Below are 22,153 nucleotides of genomic sequence, written 5' to 3' on the forward strand. Positions count from 1 at the left end.
GTAATTAGGATTATAATTTGCATCTTTAGCTTGTTTGTTTGGTCTTATTCTGAATCAGTGAAGACGGCTGCCCTACTGTGCAAGACCTCCCACCGGAAAAAGGAAAAGCTGCCACGAAATTTCCTATTCCGACTCCAGACCCTCTGGCAGCATAAAATTCAATTACAGCCAATTTCTCACCTATCACAACTGCGTTAACAGGAGTCCTCGAGAAAGAAAACATAATGTGGTGCACATGCTCCAACAGGCACAGAAAAGTACACACATTCACACATCCGCATATATGCACAAAGAGACAGACAGAGATGCAGATATGGGCGCAGGCGAATTCTTGAAAGACTCCTGCATACTCACACAAGCACAGACATACACATAGACACACATACCTGTGTTTGTGCGACGGGACTAGTGGCTTTGTTTTCCTGCGAGAGGAAGAAGCGGATGGACATGAAGAGTTCATGGATGCAAACTCGGAACTCCTCCTCATTCTGGCTTCCTGTGGCCAACGAGAAGAGTCGGCGAGATTGGATAATGTACTTGAAGATGTACTCGCTGGCCTGGAAGACAGAAAGAACAATAATTTGTCAGGTGGTGAAAATGGGAACAAGTCGCACTTTACTTCCAGTGAAAGTGGTCAAAGAAAAATGTGATATTTTAATTTTGCCCCTGATGAACTTAATCCAAAGTTTTATGACTCCATTTATCTGGTGGCAAAACAAGATGTACACTGGTGCTGTAATGACGGTTTTGATATTCAATTAATTGAACATTTGCTGATTCCAGATTCTCAAATGTGATAATTTGCTGTTTTTCTCTTTCATATCTTTGTAAATAGCAGATCTTTGGGTTTCGTACTAGAGGTCAGACAAATCTTACCTTGGGCTCTGGGAACTTGTGATGGACAATTTTCATGATTTTCTTTAATTTTATAGACTGCATGTTTAACTAGATAACTGAAAAAACAATTATCATTTTAACCTATAATGAAAATATGTATTAGCTGCACCTTAAGTGTACAGACTTTACTAATTAAATAGAATGGTACTGGCTACAATCAACCGTCAAGCTCTTGACGAAAGACTGTTCAAAAGTTTGTCTGCTATACTACTTTCAAAGCGCCCTGTTTTTATTAGAAAGGTATGACAAAGTTGTTTACAGATAACACAATTCACATTCTTAAAACAAAATTAAATCTGTGAAAAGGAAGTGCAATAAAATCCTAATGAAAGACATTCTATAGATCACACAAACAAAACCTTGCAAATACATCTGCAGTGTATCACTAATATATTATTTACTGAGTGACAGTGTAATATTTGCTTCTGCAGAATGTATTCCGTGAATGGCAAGTGGGAAACTGCACTACCGAAGCCATAATGTGCTTCTCTGACGTGCTTCTGCATGACTCATTAGAATAATGTGATGTGGATTCCCAACACCGGAGGCATTTCTGCTGATTAAAATTGCATGCAGTGTAATAGACAGAGGAGGGGGATAATGAATGACAGCAAGATGTATTCACTGCTGATGGGGAGATAAATTAGCAGGAGTGGCAGCGAGAGGAAGCAAGTTTGTTTGTTTGTATTTCTGGGTGCATCTGTGTGGATGGTGAAACGGTGTTTGTGTGTCTATAAGGGCTGCTGCATGTTGAGTTGTGCAATCTGAAAATAACACTCTGGAAGCCTCAGTGTTTGTATGTGTGTTAGGCCGTATTCAGACCAAATCAGGCGCTGCAGTACACTTCTGCAGGGTTGTGCGGAGTTGCAGGGTGGGGGTGCAGGTGTGTTTATTTGTAATTGCCATGAAACAATCAGAAAATAATGTTTTATTCCTTTCATTCACTAGCTTTCTCACTAACACTGCTCACTCTGTTCATTCACTCTCTAGCTCACTCGACCACCGCTGCTCTCTCTCTCTCGTGCTGGTGGTCTCAGCACGCTTGAGCTCCCTCTCTCTTTTTTTCTGTCTTTTTTAAAATGAGTCAGGGAGCCGTCAGCAAAGCTTAATTTTACTTTCAACGTTGTCAAACAAAAACTCCCCTCTTCCTAGTAACGTCTTTGTCCTCCGTCATGGCAGGGTTGTACAGCTGTAATCAGTCTGATCTCCGGCTGTGATTGGCCACTGCAGCGTGACGTCGGGTTGCGTTTCTCCAAAAGTTGATTCCGGTTCAACTTTCTCACCACAGGCCGCTACAGCCTCTGCGGCCCCTTTGGCCCCCATCCCCACAGCTTAAACACACTACCCTCATTCAAATTAACTGGAGGACTGGTGTTTTCACTGAATTTAGCCTTAGAGCGAATGCCTCACCTTGAGCACCTGCTGTATGTGATCCTGATGCTCTGCATCAACGATGCGGTCCACATACCACTTCAGCACTTTGATCAGGTCCCTAGGGAAGACACACACACTTAGTATCACCATTCACCTCTAATAACTTCTCTCACTGGATTCAGCAAATATGGATGAGGCAATGCAGCGTTTTAAAATGAAACACTTCATCACACAAATCAGTTGCAGAGAAAGTCCTTTGCCACTCATTTTATTTCACTAATACAGCTGATCTCAGTGTTACAGCTGGAAGTAATGATCTTAAAGACGTTTTTCCTGTGTTTTTAAAATAGTTTAGAATGAAACTGCTTAAATCTAGGCAACAAATATTTCAAGACAGGCATCCTCTTTGTGCACTAGTAAGCTGGTGACAGTGAAGACTGTAATAAAACTGAATGAGAGGATCTTCTCATTTTCCTCAGAACTGGATGACATATTGGTTCCACACTAATAACTTAAGACAGCTATAATAACAAAAGAAGAAATCTTGTGTGCACTGTTTGTTTGTTAATAAAAGTGTGACACTTTTACTTTTAAACAGCACAATAATATCACAGTTAAAAGAGTTCAAAGTAGATGGATGTGGCAACAGCTTTTTGCGCGTCTGTGTGTACCTGAAAGCCTGAAAAAAAGAGTGAACAGCATCAGCACGCTATCTTAGCAGGTACAGAGAGTGTGAAGAAGACAGCCAGAGAGAACAGCAGGTTGCGAATATGTGTGTATGCGTGTGATGGGTAAGAGGAGAGGCGGGCGAGGAGAAACAATTTCATATTCCACTTTTCATCAGCCAGGGGGCACCATAAGCATTTTATTCACACCTCTGTTGGCTAAATCAAAGCACAGAGAAGCAATGCCTCTCATACTGTCTGGCCATGTGATATGTGATTAGAATACAATATGTGGGTAAGGCTGAGATATTGTGCACTCAAGGTGCTGCTTTATAGCCTTCACACATCTGCAGTAGTGAAGGCTGAAACATCATATACCTGTACGACAAAGCTCCAGCAAAGTGGCTCTCAATGTAGGTGTCCATAACTGGTTTGAAGTGCTGGAATTTGCTGTCCTGGAGAAGGTTGATGATGTGGACCTGAAAATAAACATATTACTGTAGCTTTATGGTGTTTTGAATGGCACTCCACAGATACACAATATTGTGAATCATTGGTTCACTTCATTTCATGTCGTCCATAGAAAAAAATACATCAAATGCTGTATAAGAAATAAGAAGAAAGAGTATCAGAATACATATTTACATGTACAGATTTTTAAAAACAGAGAAAAAAGAAGAAAGCTAATGTTACAACAGTGGTTGCACGTATTACTCCATATATCCTGTGTGTACAGGCTGTTGTGGAATGCACTGAATTTGTCTGACCACAGAAGATAAGTCCACTTGTCAGACTTGTTGGATTGATCTCAAAATCACAAAAAGGAAACTTGATGACTGCACCGGCTCACTAGACCTTTTCATCACTTGATAACGCCACACTGAGAGTAGAAAATGTGTTCATGTGTCGGCATGAGACAGATGTAGAGACAGAGAGAAAAGAGAGAGAGAGAGATCGATCAATGGCCTCGCTCTATCAGCGCAGTGCAGCATGACCAGGGTGAGATTGGTTCACTGAGCTCTGAAGCGTTACATCACTAGATCTTTCTCCACCAGTTGGTTTTGTGTTTCTGTTTTCTGTGGTTGACTCAAGTGCTATGAGAAGGAAAACAGGAAACAGAAAATACAAAAAAGATCCACTGAAATTATGACTAATTACTTACCAGCGAATCAAACACCTTAAGGCCATATCTCTGTGAGCTTTCATCCAGAATACCAAAAAGAGTGTCCAGGGTGTCCTGTAGAAACTGGACAGGCAACAGAAAAAAAGAGTATATGTCTGTGCAATCTGGCACGGAGTTGCAGCATGAAACTAACTTGACTTTTCATTTTTTGCACATCCTCATCCTCGCAACCTCAACTTAAAAAACACGTGGATTGAATCAAATCAGGAACAATCAATACTCAGAATGCCAGTATAGCGGGAGCAATTCAGGGCTGAGAATCTGATTGTGGGCGTACTTTGACAATCTCCGAGCCATCGATCTCCTTCAGCTTAGAAAGGCTGTCGTTGATCCTTTCGGGGTGGGCTCGCCACTTCAGCAGGTCCAGCATATCACCTGAGGAAAGACAAAAAGAGGGAGATATGTAGAGAGACGGTATTATAAAAAGAGGGAGATACAATAAATAGAAGTGACAAGCGTAAGAGATAAGGAGACATCTCGCGTTTGTTTAGAAAGAAAAGCAGGATGATGAGAGCGATGTGCCCCTCTGATCACAAAGCATCACCACACCCTTCAATTATTGCCCCAAAAACTCCACCGAATCCAAACAAAGTATGATATTTTCAAGTGGAGTGGGATAAAGGAGATAAAAAGTCATTTTTCTGAGCCAGAGTCCCCAGACATACCCATGAATAAAACATAACCCCGAAGAAGAAAGTCTTTTAGCTGTCTCTTCGGATTCTGTTCAACCTGAAGCGTGTCTTTCTGCAACTTTATGTGTGAATTTGTGTCATGTGTGAGGTGAGTGTTTGTTTGTGTGCATGATTGGATTTATTTGTACCAATCTGTAAAATATGTTTTTTTCATCAGAACTCTACAATGTTTCTATAAATGAATTCACCAATAACATCTCCTCTATTCAGGAAATTAACAGCCTGTTGCAAGTAAATTGTGCCTGTAGCTTTTTTTATGTTAAGATATTCTACATTCTACTTAATGGGGTAAAAAATAATTAATCATTCACAGCTTTTATGCATTCTGAAAATACTGCTGTCTGGTAAAATAGTAACAGTGTTTATTGAAGTTTGGAATGAACCGATAAAACTGATCACGACTGTATTCTCACTACATAATGAATGAGGGCAAACGTATCAGTGGCCAGCTAGTTCTGCAAAAATAAAACTACAAATCCCACTCTGCAAGCATAGTTCTGAGAACAGGGGGATTTACAGTATTAGTAAAGCTCTGAAAACTGGAAGCTGTTCCTGCCCCCCTGCATGTGCACAGATTTATTCACACACTTGGATGACTTCATCATCACTTTCTCACTTAGTGTGAAAATGTTGTTGTTTTTTTCTTCTTTTAAACATATGGCATTTGAACATTCTGTTAGCCTTTTGTGAAGTGTTGATCACTATCTTTGGCTGGCAGCACTACTTCTATCCTCAACACAAGAGGACAGGAAGAGATAGCGCTGTGCTGTACCAACTCCAATTCAAACCGTGAACATCGCAGCCAAACACACCTCATCAAGTAAAGCGGCCAAAATGTCAATCCTCGAGTCTATTTTACCGTTTTGTGTGAGCTTGGTGGAGCACAGGAAGCTGGTGATCCAGAAAGACTCTTTGGTGCCTTTCAGCGTCTGGTTGTTGGACGGTAGGTTGGCCTTGGAGAATGGCAGCTTCAGGTAGCGCGAACAGTCTGCCAGGTTAGTGTTCTCCTCGCACTTGGAAAGACATTTGAAAAGATAAGGACACATTTTATGAATTGGCACAGAAGAAGAATGTGATATGATCAAATTTCTACAGTAATTCTGCATTTTCTGCTGCCAATTTATCAAAACATTTAACTAAATCATATGTGGGTGATCACAAAAATGTCACAGGCAGGTTCATCACAGAACACTGACACCAGTATTAAACCTTCTTCGTTTCTTTGACAGAAATGCAGCCTGCTGGGATGATAAAATTGCATAATTCCTTAATGAGATTTTGTTATTTTGATGATGTATTGTGCAGCTTTAATGCACAGCTGAGGCTGTTTGAGCCTCAAAGCTACCACACAGTTTGGACTGATTCTTCCATGTCTATTTTGGGTCTGAGGAGAAACTAGGCCATGCCAGTTTCCTTGAGCTTTTCAGCAACTTCCATCTGGCACTAGAACGGGCCTTTTCCCCCCACAACAGTGGGAACACACAAGCCTACCAGAGTTGTCCAGAGTTTGGTAGGACTAAAGCTGGCAGCCTGATCGGAAAAGAGGACAATGAAAAGAGGTTTGTTTTTTTTTTATAGACAACTGAAATAAACTACAGCCAACAGCAACATAAATGATCAGACTTTTTGGTTACTTTTCTGCCTCACCGCCAATAATATGTATGAAAGCACTCCATGCTTTTCACTCCACAAAGCCCGAGTTCATGTACACACCCTTTGCCTGCAGCTGAGGAAAAGCATGTAGTCTGCAATTATTCCGAATTACACCCAAGCAGTAGCTTTTAACTGGGGATGTTGGCCATTTTATTTACTGTAGTCTTTTGATGTGTCAAAACCAAAATGTGTGAAAAGATGAGTGTTAGTCTCTTAAATTCAGAAAATGGACATAAAGGTCATGCTGAACACAGAGACAGAGTCTAACACAGTAGGTCTGTGTTACAATATCTGTCAACTTTGCCTCAGGGGAAATGTGGATGCAAATGTTTCTAATACAAACAGACACACATCCACGAACATTCACACTTTTAAAATTACATTCACTCATGGCTGAATTCAATCTCACAGCTTGACAATGTTACATAAGTGGACATTGCTCATTGGCCTGTCAGTTTGTGGCAGAGTGATGAGAGCTGTTTGTCATCTTGTGGTGCAAAACAGGGATAGAATGATCACATTTTGTTATTTAGAACAACTGATTCACATAATCATAGACAGTGTGTAATCCAGTCCAAAGTAGCCTTTGTGACACCTTTGTGACGCAAGTCAGTGAGTGTGTTTGTGTAAGAGAATCTACAAGCTGCAATTTACCAATCCAGAGGATAAAAATGGAACTTAGTTATTTTTTTCACAATGGAAATATGTGGTTTTAGAATTGCACCTTAGCTGGTAGATATAATTTCAAATGTGTCATTCGAGGACATAAGGCTGGACAGGAAAGCACACTAATAAAAACTAAGGAATGCACGGGAAATTGTGGAAAAAGGCTTTCCAAATGGGTCAGTTTGACTCAGAAAAAAGGAAGGGAGCTGTGACATGTAAAAAAGTGAGATCATTTAATGTGCTCAATATGTGCATGAATACAGGCTCTTCCTTTTCTCTGAGTAAAAACTAAGGAATGTCTTGAAATAAATGACAATGCATTGGAAACAGTGAAATGATCTAATCCTATGGATACAAAATAAGACTTAATCCTTGATATGATTAAAAATCAAGACAGAAACAGCACAAAATATGTATCCTGCAAAGGCCACATGTCACTCAGTCCAAATCTTTTTTTTTTGAAGAGGGTATGCAGGCCTTACCTTATGGATAATGAGCTCATGATTGCCATCAGGCAGAGTCCTGCCATCCTCCTGCATCAGAGGAACAAAGGAGTAGCCAAACAGTTTCTTCTCTCCTTTGTCTTTAGCTGTCAAACAAAAACACATGGACACGACATTGAATCCAAAATACACAAAAACAGGCTCCATGAAAACAAACAAAAGTAACATCTATGGTCCTCCTCTAAGGTGCAACTTAACACCAAGCTGGATTGATAGGTAGCCTGTGAAATGTTTGACCAGTGGGTCCCCTTTTTGTTTACATTTTGTGCTGTGCCAACTAGTGTACTATTAACATCATTATGTACCATCAGTGTTGGGTGTGATTAGAAACCAATGGCACCTGTTACCACACACAACTGTGTGTACACAAGGGTGTACCGAGCACTGAACAAGTACACATCTAAAATCAACCACTGGCAAAGAGCAAAACCCAGCAAAAAAAGATTTTTAGATGCTGTTAAGATACTCTTCGAGGAAGTGATTAACTGCTGTGTTTTGAAGAAGCTTTCTGAAAGCTCTGGGCATAATTTGCATTATGAACACATGTAATCTGATTTATCTGCTGCTTTAGCAATAAAGTACTAATGTTCGCTTAGCAGGAAGTGAGGAGAGTAGTGCTAGAAAGGTTCCTATTTCCTCTCATTCCAACAGCAGTGATTCATTCTTCCAGTCTGCTCTGTACGTGTGTGTGTGTGTGTCTGTTTGTGTGTGTGTTTGCTCTCTCAGGAGAAGCACAAGTTGTACTGTATTAAACTTAGAAATTGGTGCTGCACAACGGCTATTTTATTTCTGCCTCGCTTTATTGTGATTAGGTTTTTATACCAGGAAAGTTGCTTACAAGACTCTGAAGATTGTGCACTTTTACTTTTTGTTGTGTGGTTCTCTTCAGACAGGTTTTCCTTATCTATAAACCCTCATAGCCCTGGGGCACTGAAGATTAGTAAAGATTAGGGGTACTGTGTGAAACGCCAGCTTAGCTGAGCTTGGCAGATCAGGTGGAGATTGATGTATGTTATATTTCAAATCTGCTCTACCAAATACAAAATGCTATTACCAGTATATACAACAATGTATTCAGGGCTTGCTCATCCAACAGCAACTATAGCATCTCTGTCTGTCCGTATGTATGTATGTGTGTATGTATGTTTGTCCCTCGCATATCTCAAGAACTGTTCATCCGATCTACTTCACACTTGGCAGGTGTATTGCTGGGCATACAGGAGAGTGCATTGTCAAAATTTGGTGCATTTTGGACACGCGTCACGTTTAATAAACAAGCGAACAGCAAGCGGCTCAGCTCTGTGTCTGAGTGCAACGGGGGCTGTTTGATATAAACACAGTCATATCACAGCAGGACGGGGCTTCTGGGCTCTGACTTGCTGAGCAGGACAAAAACACGCGCCCTGCTCAGTTAAACTGCCCGAGAGAGAAGAACGAGTATACACTGGAGAAAAAACAGAGACGGAGGCAGTAAAACTAGCCAATAGGAGTGCAGAGACGTTTAATGGGCAGCAGGATGAACCAAAAGAAGGCCATAAACAGATTCTACAGTTCAACCTCAGTTTAGTCTCACTGGTGAAGATTCTGTCTGGATTTAAACCATTTAGGCTAATTTATTAATTCATTATCACTTTAATTGATACATTTGTCAATTGATACATATATATGTGGTTCGCAAGAAATAATAAGTAATCGCCCTGTTCTGAACAGGCACGTTTTGAACGTGCACTGCACAAGTGTAACTATAAAGCAAGGACTCTGTCTGTCTGTATACATGTATGAATACATGTATGTATGTATGTTTGTCCTTCACATATCTCGAGAACCGATCATCTGATCTACTTCACACTTGGCGGGTGTATGGCTAAGGACCCAAGGAAGTGCAGCCTCAAGTGCAAGCTCATTATACTCATCATAACCAATAAATTATTGAGAATTGTTCAATTTTGACAGAGCGTTTCTATTTTAATCGGCACAGCTTTTCTAGCCTTTATGCTGCTGGTTCAGCTGCCAAGGAAACTCACAGACCAATTGCATGTGTTGTAAGTCATCTCACATGATGTTACTCAGCCAATCAAATCTGTGCATTCCAATAAGCACACAGGGGAGAGACGAGACGAGAGACTGTCAGTCGGAGAAATAAGCGAGTCACAGAAAAGTAATTTCACATGGTGTGTTCTTAAAAGAGAAAAGCGGACAGCAAAAACAGAGCTTTTAATCAAGAATGGACAGACTCTTACATGTTCATTGCAGAACACATCAATAAACAATCAGCTGTAGTAAAACAAATAATTGCACTGCTGACACTGACAAGTCCCTACCGCCCCACTTAGCACCATTTAGACACACTGGACTCCCAACAAACAAATTAACAATTATCGTGGCTGCATGATGAGGGCAAAATCATAGGGCTAATCATATTTCTAAAGGCAGGTAGTCCCTAAGTTTGGGAGCCCTAATAGTATATGTAATATCATGTCCTCAGTTTGGTGTCACCACAGGCCTAAATTGGGCTCTTAGTAGAAAGCCCTTGGGTAGCAATGCTAGCACTGCCAGAAGTAATAAGGCTATTATATCTACTGCACACAGCCACGCAGCCTCCCAGCTTGGCTGCAAACGACATAATAATATCAGCTTGTTATGAGATAAGACACTCGGCCTTCTTACCATAGCCCAGAAAAAGGATGTGAGAGAGCGAGAGCAATATTTTGGTTGTAATTAAAGTTTTGTCTCATTAGGAGGTGAGAAGTTGGACAAACTAGCCTCATTATGAAAATGCTAAAACAAGCGCACATTTATACGCTTGTACAACGCCTGTTTAGAGGTGGCAGGAGCCTCAGGGCTTGAGGCTGGAGGGTTGCCAGTCTCAAGTGGGGAGGTGAATGCTCTTCTCCTGTAACAACAGCACCTCTTTACCTTCAACTCCCCTGGAGAACTACTGAAAACACAGACTGTTTCATTGGGTGACACATTCATATCCTGGGGAAAAAGTGTTCACTAAACCTTTGGCGGATAAGTTACGCACATCCTCATTCCTACTTACTAGAACAGTGTCGGAACTCAAACCGGACGTGCGATCCCCGAAACATGTCGACAGGGATTGGCAGCTTGATCTGCTCCGCCCAGCGGGGGCTGTTGTTGTGGTACAGCACCAAGGAGTGGTACTCGTCTCCACCTGGTTCACCAGAGCCAGCAGCCACGTGACTCTGAGTGAGGAAGGAGGACAGAAAGAGGAGAGTGAATAGAGACAGAGATGGAGAGGAAAGAATGATGCGGAGAAAGAACAGGAAGTGAAAAGAGGAAATGAGAGGCCAGGCTCAAGGGTTAGATAACAGGGCAGACGAAATGAATTAATGTGTCACAGACATGAAAAGACATGAATATACTAGCTGTGCCTCCATGTGCGGACACCACAAATGAAAGAAAGTGAGAATGACATGGTTTACATGTGTGTGTTTGTGTGTGTTCAAGGGTTGCGTGCCATGCAGTGGCAGCGGCGGTTATATTTGAGTCTATTTTCTGTCCAAGGCCGAGGCAGCGTAGGAAACCACAGAAGCAGACTGTCACAGTGCTGACAGAAGTAGGCAACACACTGGAGAGACACTTAGCTCTTATCTAGGTCAGCAATACTTAAATAAAGAGTTTCTTTCCAAAATAGACACCCACTATTAAGAAAAAATAGAGTAAACTAAGGACTTAAATGAGGTATTTACTGTCCTTAAACATTTAGTCGGTTAACGGTTTATTTTCCCAAAGACAATCAGTTATGTTTCTTGAAAAATGGAGACAAAACAACAATGACAAACAGTTGCTGAATAAGACAAAAAATACATGTTTTTACCTTGAGGATCTGTCCATCAATATCCAGCACATAGATGGTGATCTCTACATTCCTGGCAACGCTCTTTCCACCCTTTTCAAATTCTCCCTTCTCCAGTGTGACATAAAGGTCATTCCTCATTTCCCCTGCAGGAACAGGAAAGTAAAAGAGGCAACAAGGCATTGATTATGCATACAAGCGAGCATTATTAATGACCTCCCAGCAGCTTGATGACAATTTTTTATTGCAACGCTTCATGACAGGGGTGGACAGCATTTACATTAGTAGCATTTAATGATGTATTTTCTGCTGACATGAAATCCAGGCTAATGCTACAATATGACATTTAAACATTAGAGTGTACACAATTTAAAGTCTGCTGCAAGTAGACTTGAATACATATTCTTTTCAATATTCATTTGTTTGCTTAAAGACAAAAGTGTAATTTTATTAAATGAGGAAAAAACATTTGCATGCTATTGTCTTCCAAAAAAATCATCAGATATGTCATCTCGAACTGTCAGTAAGGTTGGCCTCATCCTGTCAGCGAAGTGACACTGATTAAGGGTGATGAGGTCAAAACAGGGCGCAGAGGGAAGAAGACAACGAATGTACAAATTAAAAAGCAGCAAAACAAAACACTAAGAGCCCAGAGTCATCATAATGCCACCAGTACGCCCACATTACTCAAAGTTACACAAGGGATGATTCACAACAAATACAGAAAGTAAACATAAAACTATTACGGGCGCAATAAATTGTATTGTGCCTGTTATTTGTATGAAATTTGATTCCCACTTCCATCCAGAGACGTTTATGAGACTTTCAGTGCAGCAAAGATCACATAAAGACGGGCAGGTGCTTCCTGCCTGCCGATACTGATTTACAACAATAACAAAAGTCCATATACAGTGACAAGCATTAACACACACAATGGCACCCTTATGTTTAATACCAATTACTGCATGTAGTGCTGTTTTAGCAGATATAAGTAGACATCTGCCCCACATACTATATTCTGTACAGTATGTATAAAAGGATACATAATGTACACAGTGAAGAAAAACATGTAGAGCTGCAACAATTAGTCAATCAATCGATCAACAGAAAATTAAACCGGGAACTATTTGGATAATTGTTATTTTTTTTAAGGAAAAAACATCAAATATTTGCTGGTTGCAGCTTCTCAAATGTAAGGATTTGAAGCTTTTCTGTGTCATACATGATGGTAAACTGAATTTCTTTAGATTATGGACTGTCGATCAGACCAAAGAAAGCAAGGCGTCAGAGTTCACCCTGTAGCCAAAAGGTTTCTTGTTCGAATCTCAACTTCAGTGAAGTCAACACTGAAGTCAGTATCTGGGATCCATAAAAACAAAGCATGACCTATAACCGCTTCAGTAACTCAGCCTTTTTCCCGAGGCTGGTGCTGCAATCTGTCAAAACACCAAAGGAAAATAATCCCAGGAAGCAATATTCTACATCTTTTTTGCTTTGTTACGATAGCAGCTGCATGTCTGGGCCAAGCACACATTTATTTCCTTCTGTAGGGGAAGTGAAAATGGTGCAAAGCGTTCACAATGAGAGAGAGAATGGGTCTGTTTCCTCTGCAGCCAAGCTGACACATTGTAAAACAGGTTTCCTATATAACCTCTGTGTGAATATACGAGTGTGTGTGTGTATGTGTGTGTGTGCACTCATCATATCTCTATCTCTAGGGTCAACATTGATTTTCTGCTCCTGACAACTGTAACCATGGCAACACGAGGCATTCTATATACACCCATACTGTACGCATGCTTCATACAGATACACACACAAAGACTGCAAGAAGGTAGAAACACATGGGGGCAGTTTCCTAATGTACAATGGGAAAAAGGGAAGTGGAAAGAGCGGGGGTGAAGCAGCCAGGTGCAGAGGAGAGTGTGTTTGTGTGTGAGCGGGAAAAAGAGGAGAAAAGATATAGTCAGATACAAATCCAGAGGAGAGAGAGAGAGAGAGAGAGAGAAAGAGGCATAGACGGTTTCCTTAGCCCAAGGGCAGACTTACACAGGCAGAAAGGGTGAGAGCACTCAGCGTTAAGGGTTTGTAGTCAGACGAAGACAAAGAAAGGGAACATAAATCTGTGTTAGTGAGGCGCTGGGGGACCCACAGTCTGTGGTTCCTCTTTATCTGTGTGACCAGTCAGCGCACCTCACTTATACAAAAGAAAAGCTTTTCTATGGATTTACCAGAAAAAAAAATCTGTCCCCTGTGTCAGCCCTCATGAATCAATGTACAGACAAAGAGAAGGCTAGTTCAGACATTGTTTCCTTTCTGTAATTACTTCGCCACATGTAAATATAAACATCTACAATTGTGGTCCCTTGTTTCGTCTTACATTCGAGTGGTTATACATTTGTTACCATGGCAACAGGGCCCCATCCTGCTAAGCCTAAGGGTCTCTGCAGGAGTCTGCGTCATTTAGAGAAGCAGCTACCTAAGTAATGCCTGTCTACCTGAAACAACCTGCATATTTCATCATTCTAAAGGCACCCTTAGGTGTGTAATTCAAAAATGACTTTGTAGGTAGGGATGTCAAGCGTTACCAAGGCAACTAAACTAGGTATTATAAGGCAGGTCAACATATACAAAATAAAAACTAGAGAATACATTATAAACTTTAAAGCCTCAAAGGTGTCATCTAAAATATGATTTCATACTAAAAATATTATTTCAAAACACTGATTTACTTGGAAATCATATGTGTTTTGTTACTGTTACTTATTGGACACACAATAGTCGGAATACCCACTTTACAAACGTGTCTTCACACCTGCTACCAGGCAAGCTTTTCCTACAAGAACCCATCTGATTCATAGGAAATTATATATCATGTGCGAGAATATGTCATGTCTCCTTCAGCAGTACAAGCAGTTTATAGGGAATAAACACAGAGAGTCCTTGCTCAAAATTGGCCAGCTGGGGCCTTGTTTACAGTGTTATGTTACATAATGTTATCTTCCTTAATGTGATGTACTTTCTGGTGAAACAGGGTCCTGGGGCATAACACAGTGAACAACAAAACTTAATTGTGAACAAATGGAATAATCAGTAATGGAGACAATAGCAGTTTGATTTTATGAAGTGGACAGAAAGGTGGAATTTTGATATTTTTTTGTACTGTTTTGCAGGGAGTAGTTGAGGAAGTTCAAGTCCCTATTTGACTGCAGTCTTCCATTAATTTTTTATGCCCGCAGAAGCTAGCTTCTTAAATTAAGCCCTTATATGAGGAGCAGCAGTGAGCGGGAATAACATGCTCATTCACCAGTAGCCCTGAAGAAACACAGTCCACAGTATGGGAAAGGAAAACAGCTGACATCCAGTAGAGTAAACCCACAAGACTGTGCTCTTAAACACACTGAGGGAACGTACAGTAATAGCTGAAAATGCGATTGGCACTATATTATTTATTCATGTGAGCTTGTTTGTGGTGTCCTACCTGGCATGATGACATCAGAGAAGCCCAGTTTCCTGGTTATAGACACACCGCGAGTGAAGAGAACCATGTATTCCCGTCTCAGCTGCTCAATGTCCCCATGGAGGAGCTGGAGAGCCACAGCCAGACCTAAAAATGAAATAAATAACATAAATCAAAATGTAAAGTAACATATTCTTTTATATAGCCACGACATGGCTCAGATTTTCCCTCCCTTTTCCCTTACTCAATAAAACCAAACATATCATAACCTTATTCCCAACACTATAAACAATCGTGTATTGGTGAGCTCAGAAAAGAAAGTATTCACAGCAGCACTTCTGTGTATGGAAAGCAAACACACACCCCCACACACAAGAACGAAAAAATGCACACAGCCTGTGAGTCATCCCCAGCTCTTCTTTATTGAGAGGAAATCCTACATGAAGGCTGTCATATAAAATTAATATCCTTATGCAATAACTCCAAATGTCAGTTAAATTAAAAGACCGGCTTGTATTCAGAGCTCAAAATGCATCTCCTTGATGCGCGCGTGCGTGTGCGTCTGATCGCGCTCATGACGAGGAGAAGCAGAACTGCTAAACAGTAAGAGAGTGTATGAGACACGAGATGATGTTTATTATTACTGTTGTGGATGTTTTTAGGAAATTTGAGAGGCAGTGGCGAAATGGTTCATTAGCTGCAAGGGGTTTCCGTCACAGAGAGCCGACAACGCGACGTGACTTGTTTGCAAACCTGGTAGCAATATACCAAACTGCACTGCCCTAAAATGACAGAGAGCTGTAAGAAGCAGTGAAGCTGAGAAAAATGGGTTTAAAGTTTTCAGGCCCTCTGGCAAACTATGCATCAGATAGAAAGCCTGTTATGCCTTCATTTTGTACCTTTGAACAGCTGATGCACTCAGACTTTGGGTAATTTTCACAGAGCGTGAGGAAAATGCAGTATCTACAAACAAAACGCTTTCTTTTAGCTTCCATGTCTACTTTAACGACTTTGCTTAAAAAAATAAACCTAATTTTGATTATTTACAGTCCATAGTTCACAGGGAGTAAATACGTCTCTGTTTTGCTAGGTGTCTGTCCATCAACTATCTATATTTATGTATAATATCAGTTGAATAAATTACATTACAAAGTAGCTTAACCTCACCAAAACGTGACTCCAAACTGGGGTTAAAAGGTTAGACTGTGCTTACTGCTACTTTGGCTTAGCTGGGCTTTTGTTCTTCATCATGGTTATATTTAGCTGCTGCATCAAAATGGATATTCAATTATAGATAACAGCTCTGGATAAATGGAAAAAGGAATTTCACTGAATATAAGTTAGCTGCTTTCGCTATCTAGTTGGCTGTTTCTCTGTGGCAGAGAGTGTACAGTAAGTGCGATGGCATGTTTTAGAGTCTACAGATTACCTAACCAAATTCAGTTACTGTAGCCTGAGCAGAAACACAAAACAAGAATGCAGTAACTACACAGCCAGAATGTATCTACTGCAGTTTTGGCTTTGGCTGTAGCTGTAAACATCATTTTGTAGGGTTTCAGGTTTTGTAGTTATTGGACACTTTATATGTTTCTTTCATAAAACAGGCATTAGAAAGTTAGATTTTGACCAAATTTGTAATTACTGCCTTCTCCTCTATGTTACAAGGATGAAATCTCCGGGACAAACTCAAAAAACCATACACACAGAGAGGGCATGAGAGGTGACTGAGACACCACGGAACAGTCCTCTGATTTGAATAATTCAAAAGTAACACACACAGCCCATCAACAATGTGTTCGCTGTGGCACAAAGGCCTGCTGGGAATTGAAAGAAGAGTCCCATTAGGTTCAGGGGGAGATTTTTTTTTTTTCTTCCTACCCAAGCCTAATCTGCCTTCCCCTTAATGTGGATCGAGCCTTTGGCATTTATACACACATAAACGAACACACACACACAGTCGGGCTCTAAAAGCTACTGCAGGGCAACAATTAGGCAAACAGGCTTCATTACTATTCTAGCCGATAGATGTAGCTGACGCTGACAAAAACAACACCCTCAACCTTTGCTGCCCTCAGCCCACCCGGCCTGCCTCTTCACTAACTCAAAAAAAGAGGAAAATAAAAAACTCAAAAACAAAACAGTTGAGTTGTCGCAGCCTCTTCTGTCACTGCCTACGCTCGCATGGAGGTGGGAGCTGAATTATCTACCTGACCTGACTCATACAGAGCCAGATACTTATGAAATCCCTTTTACTGATTACTGGGCTAACATGTAAACAAAATTATCTCTGCAACTGTTATTTCAAATTTGATTACAGAAGAAGCCCCCATTATCCTCAAACACAGGTAAAGAAGACTGAGGTAGCCATTAGGCTACATGGGAACAAAATTGCTGTCTCTCTGCCTCTTTATTATCCTAACAGCCTGGCGTTCTTTATATTTTAGTTCTTTATATTTTAAGGGCAGTGCATTCATCTCTCCCAAGCTAATTGGCTGCTAATAAGAGACTTCTGGCACACTGCCAGGTCTGTTTAAAAGGAGAACCACACAGCAAGACACAAGGATACACAAACACTCGTAAAAAGACGAAGCGCACACACACAGCGGAGGGTGCACATATACAAACACACATAATGTTATCTCACTCCACTGCACACTGATACTTGGTTTTAATTGCCCTCCTGACACTAAGTGTAATAAATTGAGGGCCTTAAATTATGCATGGTGTTCCATAACTCCTGCATGGACGTGAAATATTTTCTCCAGTTTGCACATTTCGGTGTCGAAAGCTTGACAAGCGACACATGTATTATCTACCCTTTAGTGTTGCGGAATAATTTGCCTTCGGGAGGAATTGACTTTTCAGATGAAGATGTAGCCAGTTAAAAATGTGCTTTTATGCACAGCAGTTTTGAATGTAGAATGAGCAGAAAACAGTTTATGTTTATGGATTTAAGATGATAAATTAGAGGCAATCTGAGAGTTTGCATTGACGACCATTCCCGGAGTGTTTTGGCTGAATTCAAAATTGCTGCTGTACATGTAATTTAAAAAAATGTGGACAGAATATTTACTTTACTTTCACCACTTGTGGCTCTCCTGTAAGGTATCTGAGTAAGAGCAGGTGTATTAGTGTGTGCGTGTGTGAGAGAGTGATGGAATTAATGAGACAGAAAAGTGAACAATGAGTCAATAAGAGAGCAATCCCGCCGTCAAAGCTCATAACATTATAATTAATACATTTGATCCACTCAGTATATTGCACAAATAATACTCAATATTCAGAGTTCATTATCTAAAAAATGGAAATTATTAACTCTAATACATTTCTACTCTGTGATTAAAGCAGTTAATTTTGTAAGATCAATGTCAAATTCAGTTAAGGGGTGGGAATGTAATTTTGGAACGAACATACTTGAATTATGCATGCCAGAGTATGGTGACAAAAGACCCGCGGCTCTCCACTAATGCACTTTGAAAGAGAAAGTGCTGAGGCAAATCAGGCATTCAGCTGGATCAATGTCTTTAGCTGACAGCAACTCAATAGCTAACATCCAAGTGTTTGTGATAAACTCGACTCTGCAGCCAATGACTGGAGTAACTCTAAAAAATTGCGCATAACGCTGTCAAATGAAAGAAACCACTTAACATGTTGGATCCATTTTGAGAAAAGGCAAACATGTTCTACCATTGATGTTGTTTTTACCAACTGGTGTGATTAATTGTTTATGATTACATAAGTTTGAAAATGTCAGTGTCATCCATACAGTGAACCATGGTGCAGCTTTTACTGGGGGAACGAATGTCTGCAGAGTCAAACACCAACGTCAACAGCAACAATGTGCTACCTTATCTGCCTGCCTTATCTGGTATTAAATCTGATAATATGTGCACAGCTGTGTGTTATCTATGGTAATACAGCCAGTCAACAGTTTGAGTAGCAAATAAAGCTGATATAGGAGCTTGATTAAGAATTAGTTGGAGTTCAATGTGAGATAAGGAAATAGTGAAGTAAATGGTTGCTTAATACTCCTGTGTTAGCGTCATTTAGATTTTTTGTAGCGCTTAACAAAACACTCCATATCTCCATCTGTTCAATGGCAGCTCCATCATATAGGATTTTGACTGGATGCTGCAGTTTTGTTATGAACCAACGCCGCTCAGATAACAACGACTGTGCTAAAGGACTGTGTCATTGAGCGTAATTACCGCATCCCTTCACGCTTGTGCAAGATTATTCATGATAATTTCACCATCCTGGAGTTGTATGACTTCTCCTTAAGTAATTATTGGCCTTCTGAGAGAAGGTGGAAAGAGTAGCTGACTCAGTAGATCAGTCTCACAGATTCTTGATATTCCTGTAATCCTCCCTACCCCCCTCCCATTTCTCCAGTTGCTGATAGCGCTTAAACAATTATCAGAATTTTCTATGGAACAAGCTATGGTGTTCCTCTAAGAATACATGAGGGAGATGTAAGAAGACGACAATGAACTCAGTGAACACTGAAAATGAGTATTTTCATTATGTAAATACCAGCCTGCAGCAAGTTTGTTGGAGCAATTTTTGCGAACACATTTATGTAAATCAGCATTAAGATAAACTTCTGATGAACCATTGCTGATTGCTTACAGTTGGTTGCATGATTGCTCCTTGATTCAAACAGCTGGAAACAAGTGACATATTATGTCCTCTTGCTTTACACCTTTGTTCCCCTTCAAGCCACTTTCACTTTAGGTTATATTTTGAAGTCATACTTTAAAGTCATGTCTTATGTCATCATTTTATGTGCACAGGAACATTGGAAGTATGATTCAACTGCAGCTATATCTACATGTTTTTTTCTATAATCATTGTATAATCCACAGAAATAAAGTATGGATCTCAAAGCTCTTCATCTTTCACATGGTATTTCTTTGACGTTTGAAGAACTGAGTGTTCTGATTCTCCACCAACCTGTTGCTATGGGAAACTGCTGATGCTGTTGTTCAGTATGGTGCGAATGCAGCTATTTATAAAATTTGTCTGAATGCATTCGCAACAGCTACAGGCTTCCTGTAGACACAAGCATATGAGGACATGCCAGCTCCCCTAAAGAGGAACTTTGCTCCTACATAACTGCGTTGCAGACTGACCGGACACTGACTATCTGATGATGCAACTCAGCTGCTAAATTTGCCATCCCAGCATAATGTGTTTTGTGAAAGAAACAACACAGATAATAATGAAACTATTGAAAAAAATTGATTTCAAAAGTTCCCTGATTTTAAAAAACATGGAGCAATCGCAAAAATGAACCATAATATCCACTAAAAACTGAATCACACTCCACTACGGAGACCAACTAGTAGCATTAGTTAATCTCTTTGTTGTTTAATCAAAGAAGTGTAGAAGTGTAGAGGCAAGGTGAATGTCATTCTTACCAGTGTTGGAGCCAGACAGGTTGTACCTGGAATTGGCCTTTTTGATGATGTTCTCATGGATTTGGTACCATTCACTCTCAGTGTTACACCTGAGACGGAGGGGTGAGAGAGAGTAACAGAAAATAAATCAGCTTTATAGATTTTCAACTTTAAGCGATTTGGTATCGCACTTGAATAAAGTCAGGGGTTTCATAAGGACAGACTACTAAAAGAGAGGCCGTGATGCTTTGAAGTTCAGGCTTCATAAAACGCTGAAAACGCTAGATCCTACATTTCCTGTAATGCATGTTCCCAGTTTGCAACACAGGTTCAGATTTTAAGTTTGTCGTCTCCAAACCCTGAGCTGAAATCACCCGGATGACATCATAAGGCTTATTTTCTCAGACTGGACAAAGCTAAAGAAGACATTATAAAACAGTTTTTACAGGCTGAAAAAGTGAACTGAATTGCTGTGCAAGTCTCAATGCTTTAAGTAAGACTTTCTTATAATATGTTATCACTTTAGAGAATGGCACTAGTTCCTATTCTGTTGCACTGCGCCTTGCACTCCAAGCAATTGTTGGATGTAATGTATGATTCAATGTAACGTGAATCACAAGTGCAAGAAAAAAAACTTTTGGGGTTGACTGTGACTACCGTGCCTTAAGTAGGACAAATCAATTACTGTGACGTCTTGTCTAATTCTGAAAACATTCAGCTCAGAACTTTAATGCTAATCCACCTAATACATTCCCGGTATTCCTGCAGTTACAGAGTAGGTGTTGTATTTTCTTCTCAGCAAAGTGTATTTGGCCAGTCAGCCTGATCCAGCAATAATTTAGGTCAAACTACTATGTCAATGGTAGCCTTTTCTGTCCCTCAAGGCATTGTGTAGACTGTGTTGGACCACACAACTGCCACTGGTAGTGAAAAAAAGCACCAAGCCTCTAACATACAACTGTAAAGGGGCATAGAAAAAAGTTCTCATATTGTAATACCCATCATTTATTTGTGAAATGCTGAGTCAAAATTGAGATTTTGAGGACTGGTATCTGTATTTTGAAAAAAAAAAAGGAAAAGTAGCTAATTTTAGCAACCTGCAAGGAACTCTTAAAGTATAGCATGGTTCCATGTTTGGAAGAAAAGAGTCATTAGTGAAATGTTGGCTGTGTACAGTGACTTACGCATAAACCTTGAGCAGGTGGTCATCCTTGGAGTCAGCAGTGAGGAGATCAGCGATGCTGACGACAGCGCAGCCAAACGGCCGCCTGTACTGTACACTACACAGGTTCTTCTTCTCCCCGGCACCCATTCTCCCTGCATACGCACACACAAAGACAAATCCAAAGACATAGCAGTGCTGTTATGAAAGCCCAAGAGATTTTAAAAAAACATGTAGTGCTGAGCAGAATAAAGAAGCAGCATCCTGACTCCCACCTATTCTTATGATGTGTACAACAATGTAGACATCCTTTCGTAGATCACTGCTTCCCAAATCCTGACAGGAAAACAAGACAGGAAAACATACTTTAGCTTCACACTTGATACATGTAAACAAGCAACAGAGCAATGGCTTCGCTTTTAGTTTTCAGGCTAATGGAACATAACTTTCAAGAGCTTTAAATTGTTCCCAATAAATCTTTACAAACACTAACTCATGTTCACTACTCACCACAAACAGTGTGCATTGTCTTTCTGTCTTCTCTGGCGACTTGGGCAACCCGCTCTTATTCAGCCTGACAAAGAACCTTTCACTGTACAAGTGAGGAGACAGAGGGAAGGAACACACATGAAGATGAATGGGGTCAGCAGTGATGGCTGGGTTTCACTGTAAACAACTA

General features: G+C 40.4%; 1 protein-coding gene across 4 annotated transcripts in view; it reads right to left on the minus strand.

Annotated features, from left to right (window-relative positions):
* dock4b (dedicator of cytokinesis 4b) overlaps positions 1-22,153 on the minus strand; it is a 120,506-nt gene that overhangs the window by 43,391 nt on the left and 54,962 nt on the right. For all 4 annotated transcript variants that reach the window (XM_042403105.1, XM_042403104.1, XM_042403106.1 and 1 more), the window contains 14 exons: positions 21,985-22,066; positions 21,750-21,810; positions 21,497-21,629; positions 20,334-20,422; positions 14,935-15,060; positions 11,475-11,599; positions 10,677-10,839; positions 7,613-7,719; positions 5,671-5,824; positions 4,397-4,494; positions 4,099-4,182; positions 3,315-3,415; positions 2,308-2,389; positions 387-557 (listed from right to left, as the gene is read on the minus strand). In XM_042403105.1, coding sequence (XP_042259039.1) covers positions 387-557; positions 2,308-2,389; positions 3,315-3,415; positions 4,099-4,182; positions 4,397-4,494; positions 5,671-5,824; positions 7,613-7,719; positions 10,677-10,839; positions 11,475-11,599; positions 14,935-15,060; positions 20,334-20,422; positions 21,497-21,629; positions 21,750-21,810; positions 21,985-22,066 — 1,576 coding nt within the window. The remainder of the gene's footprint in view (positions 1-386; positions 558-2,307; positions 2,390-3,314; positions 3,416-4,098; positions 4,183-4,396; positions 4,495-5,670; positions 5,825-7,612; positions 7,720-10,676; positions 10,840-11,474; positions 11,600-14,934; positions 15,061-20,333; positions 20,423-21,496; positions 21,630-21,749; positions 21,811-21,984; positions 22,067-22,153) is intronic.

This window comes from Thunnus maccoyii, chromosome 23 (assembly GCF_910596095.1).
Source record: "Thunnus maccoyii chromosome 23, fThuMac1.1, whole genome shotgun sequence".
NCBI lineage: Eukaryota > Metazoa > Chordata > Actinopteri > Scombriformes > Scombridae > Thunnus > Thunnus maccoyii.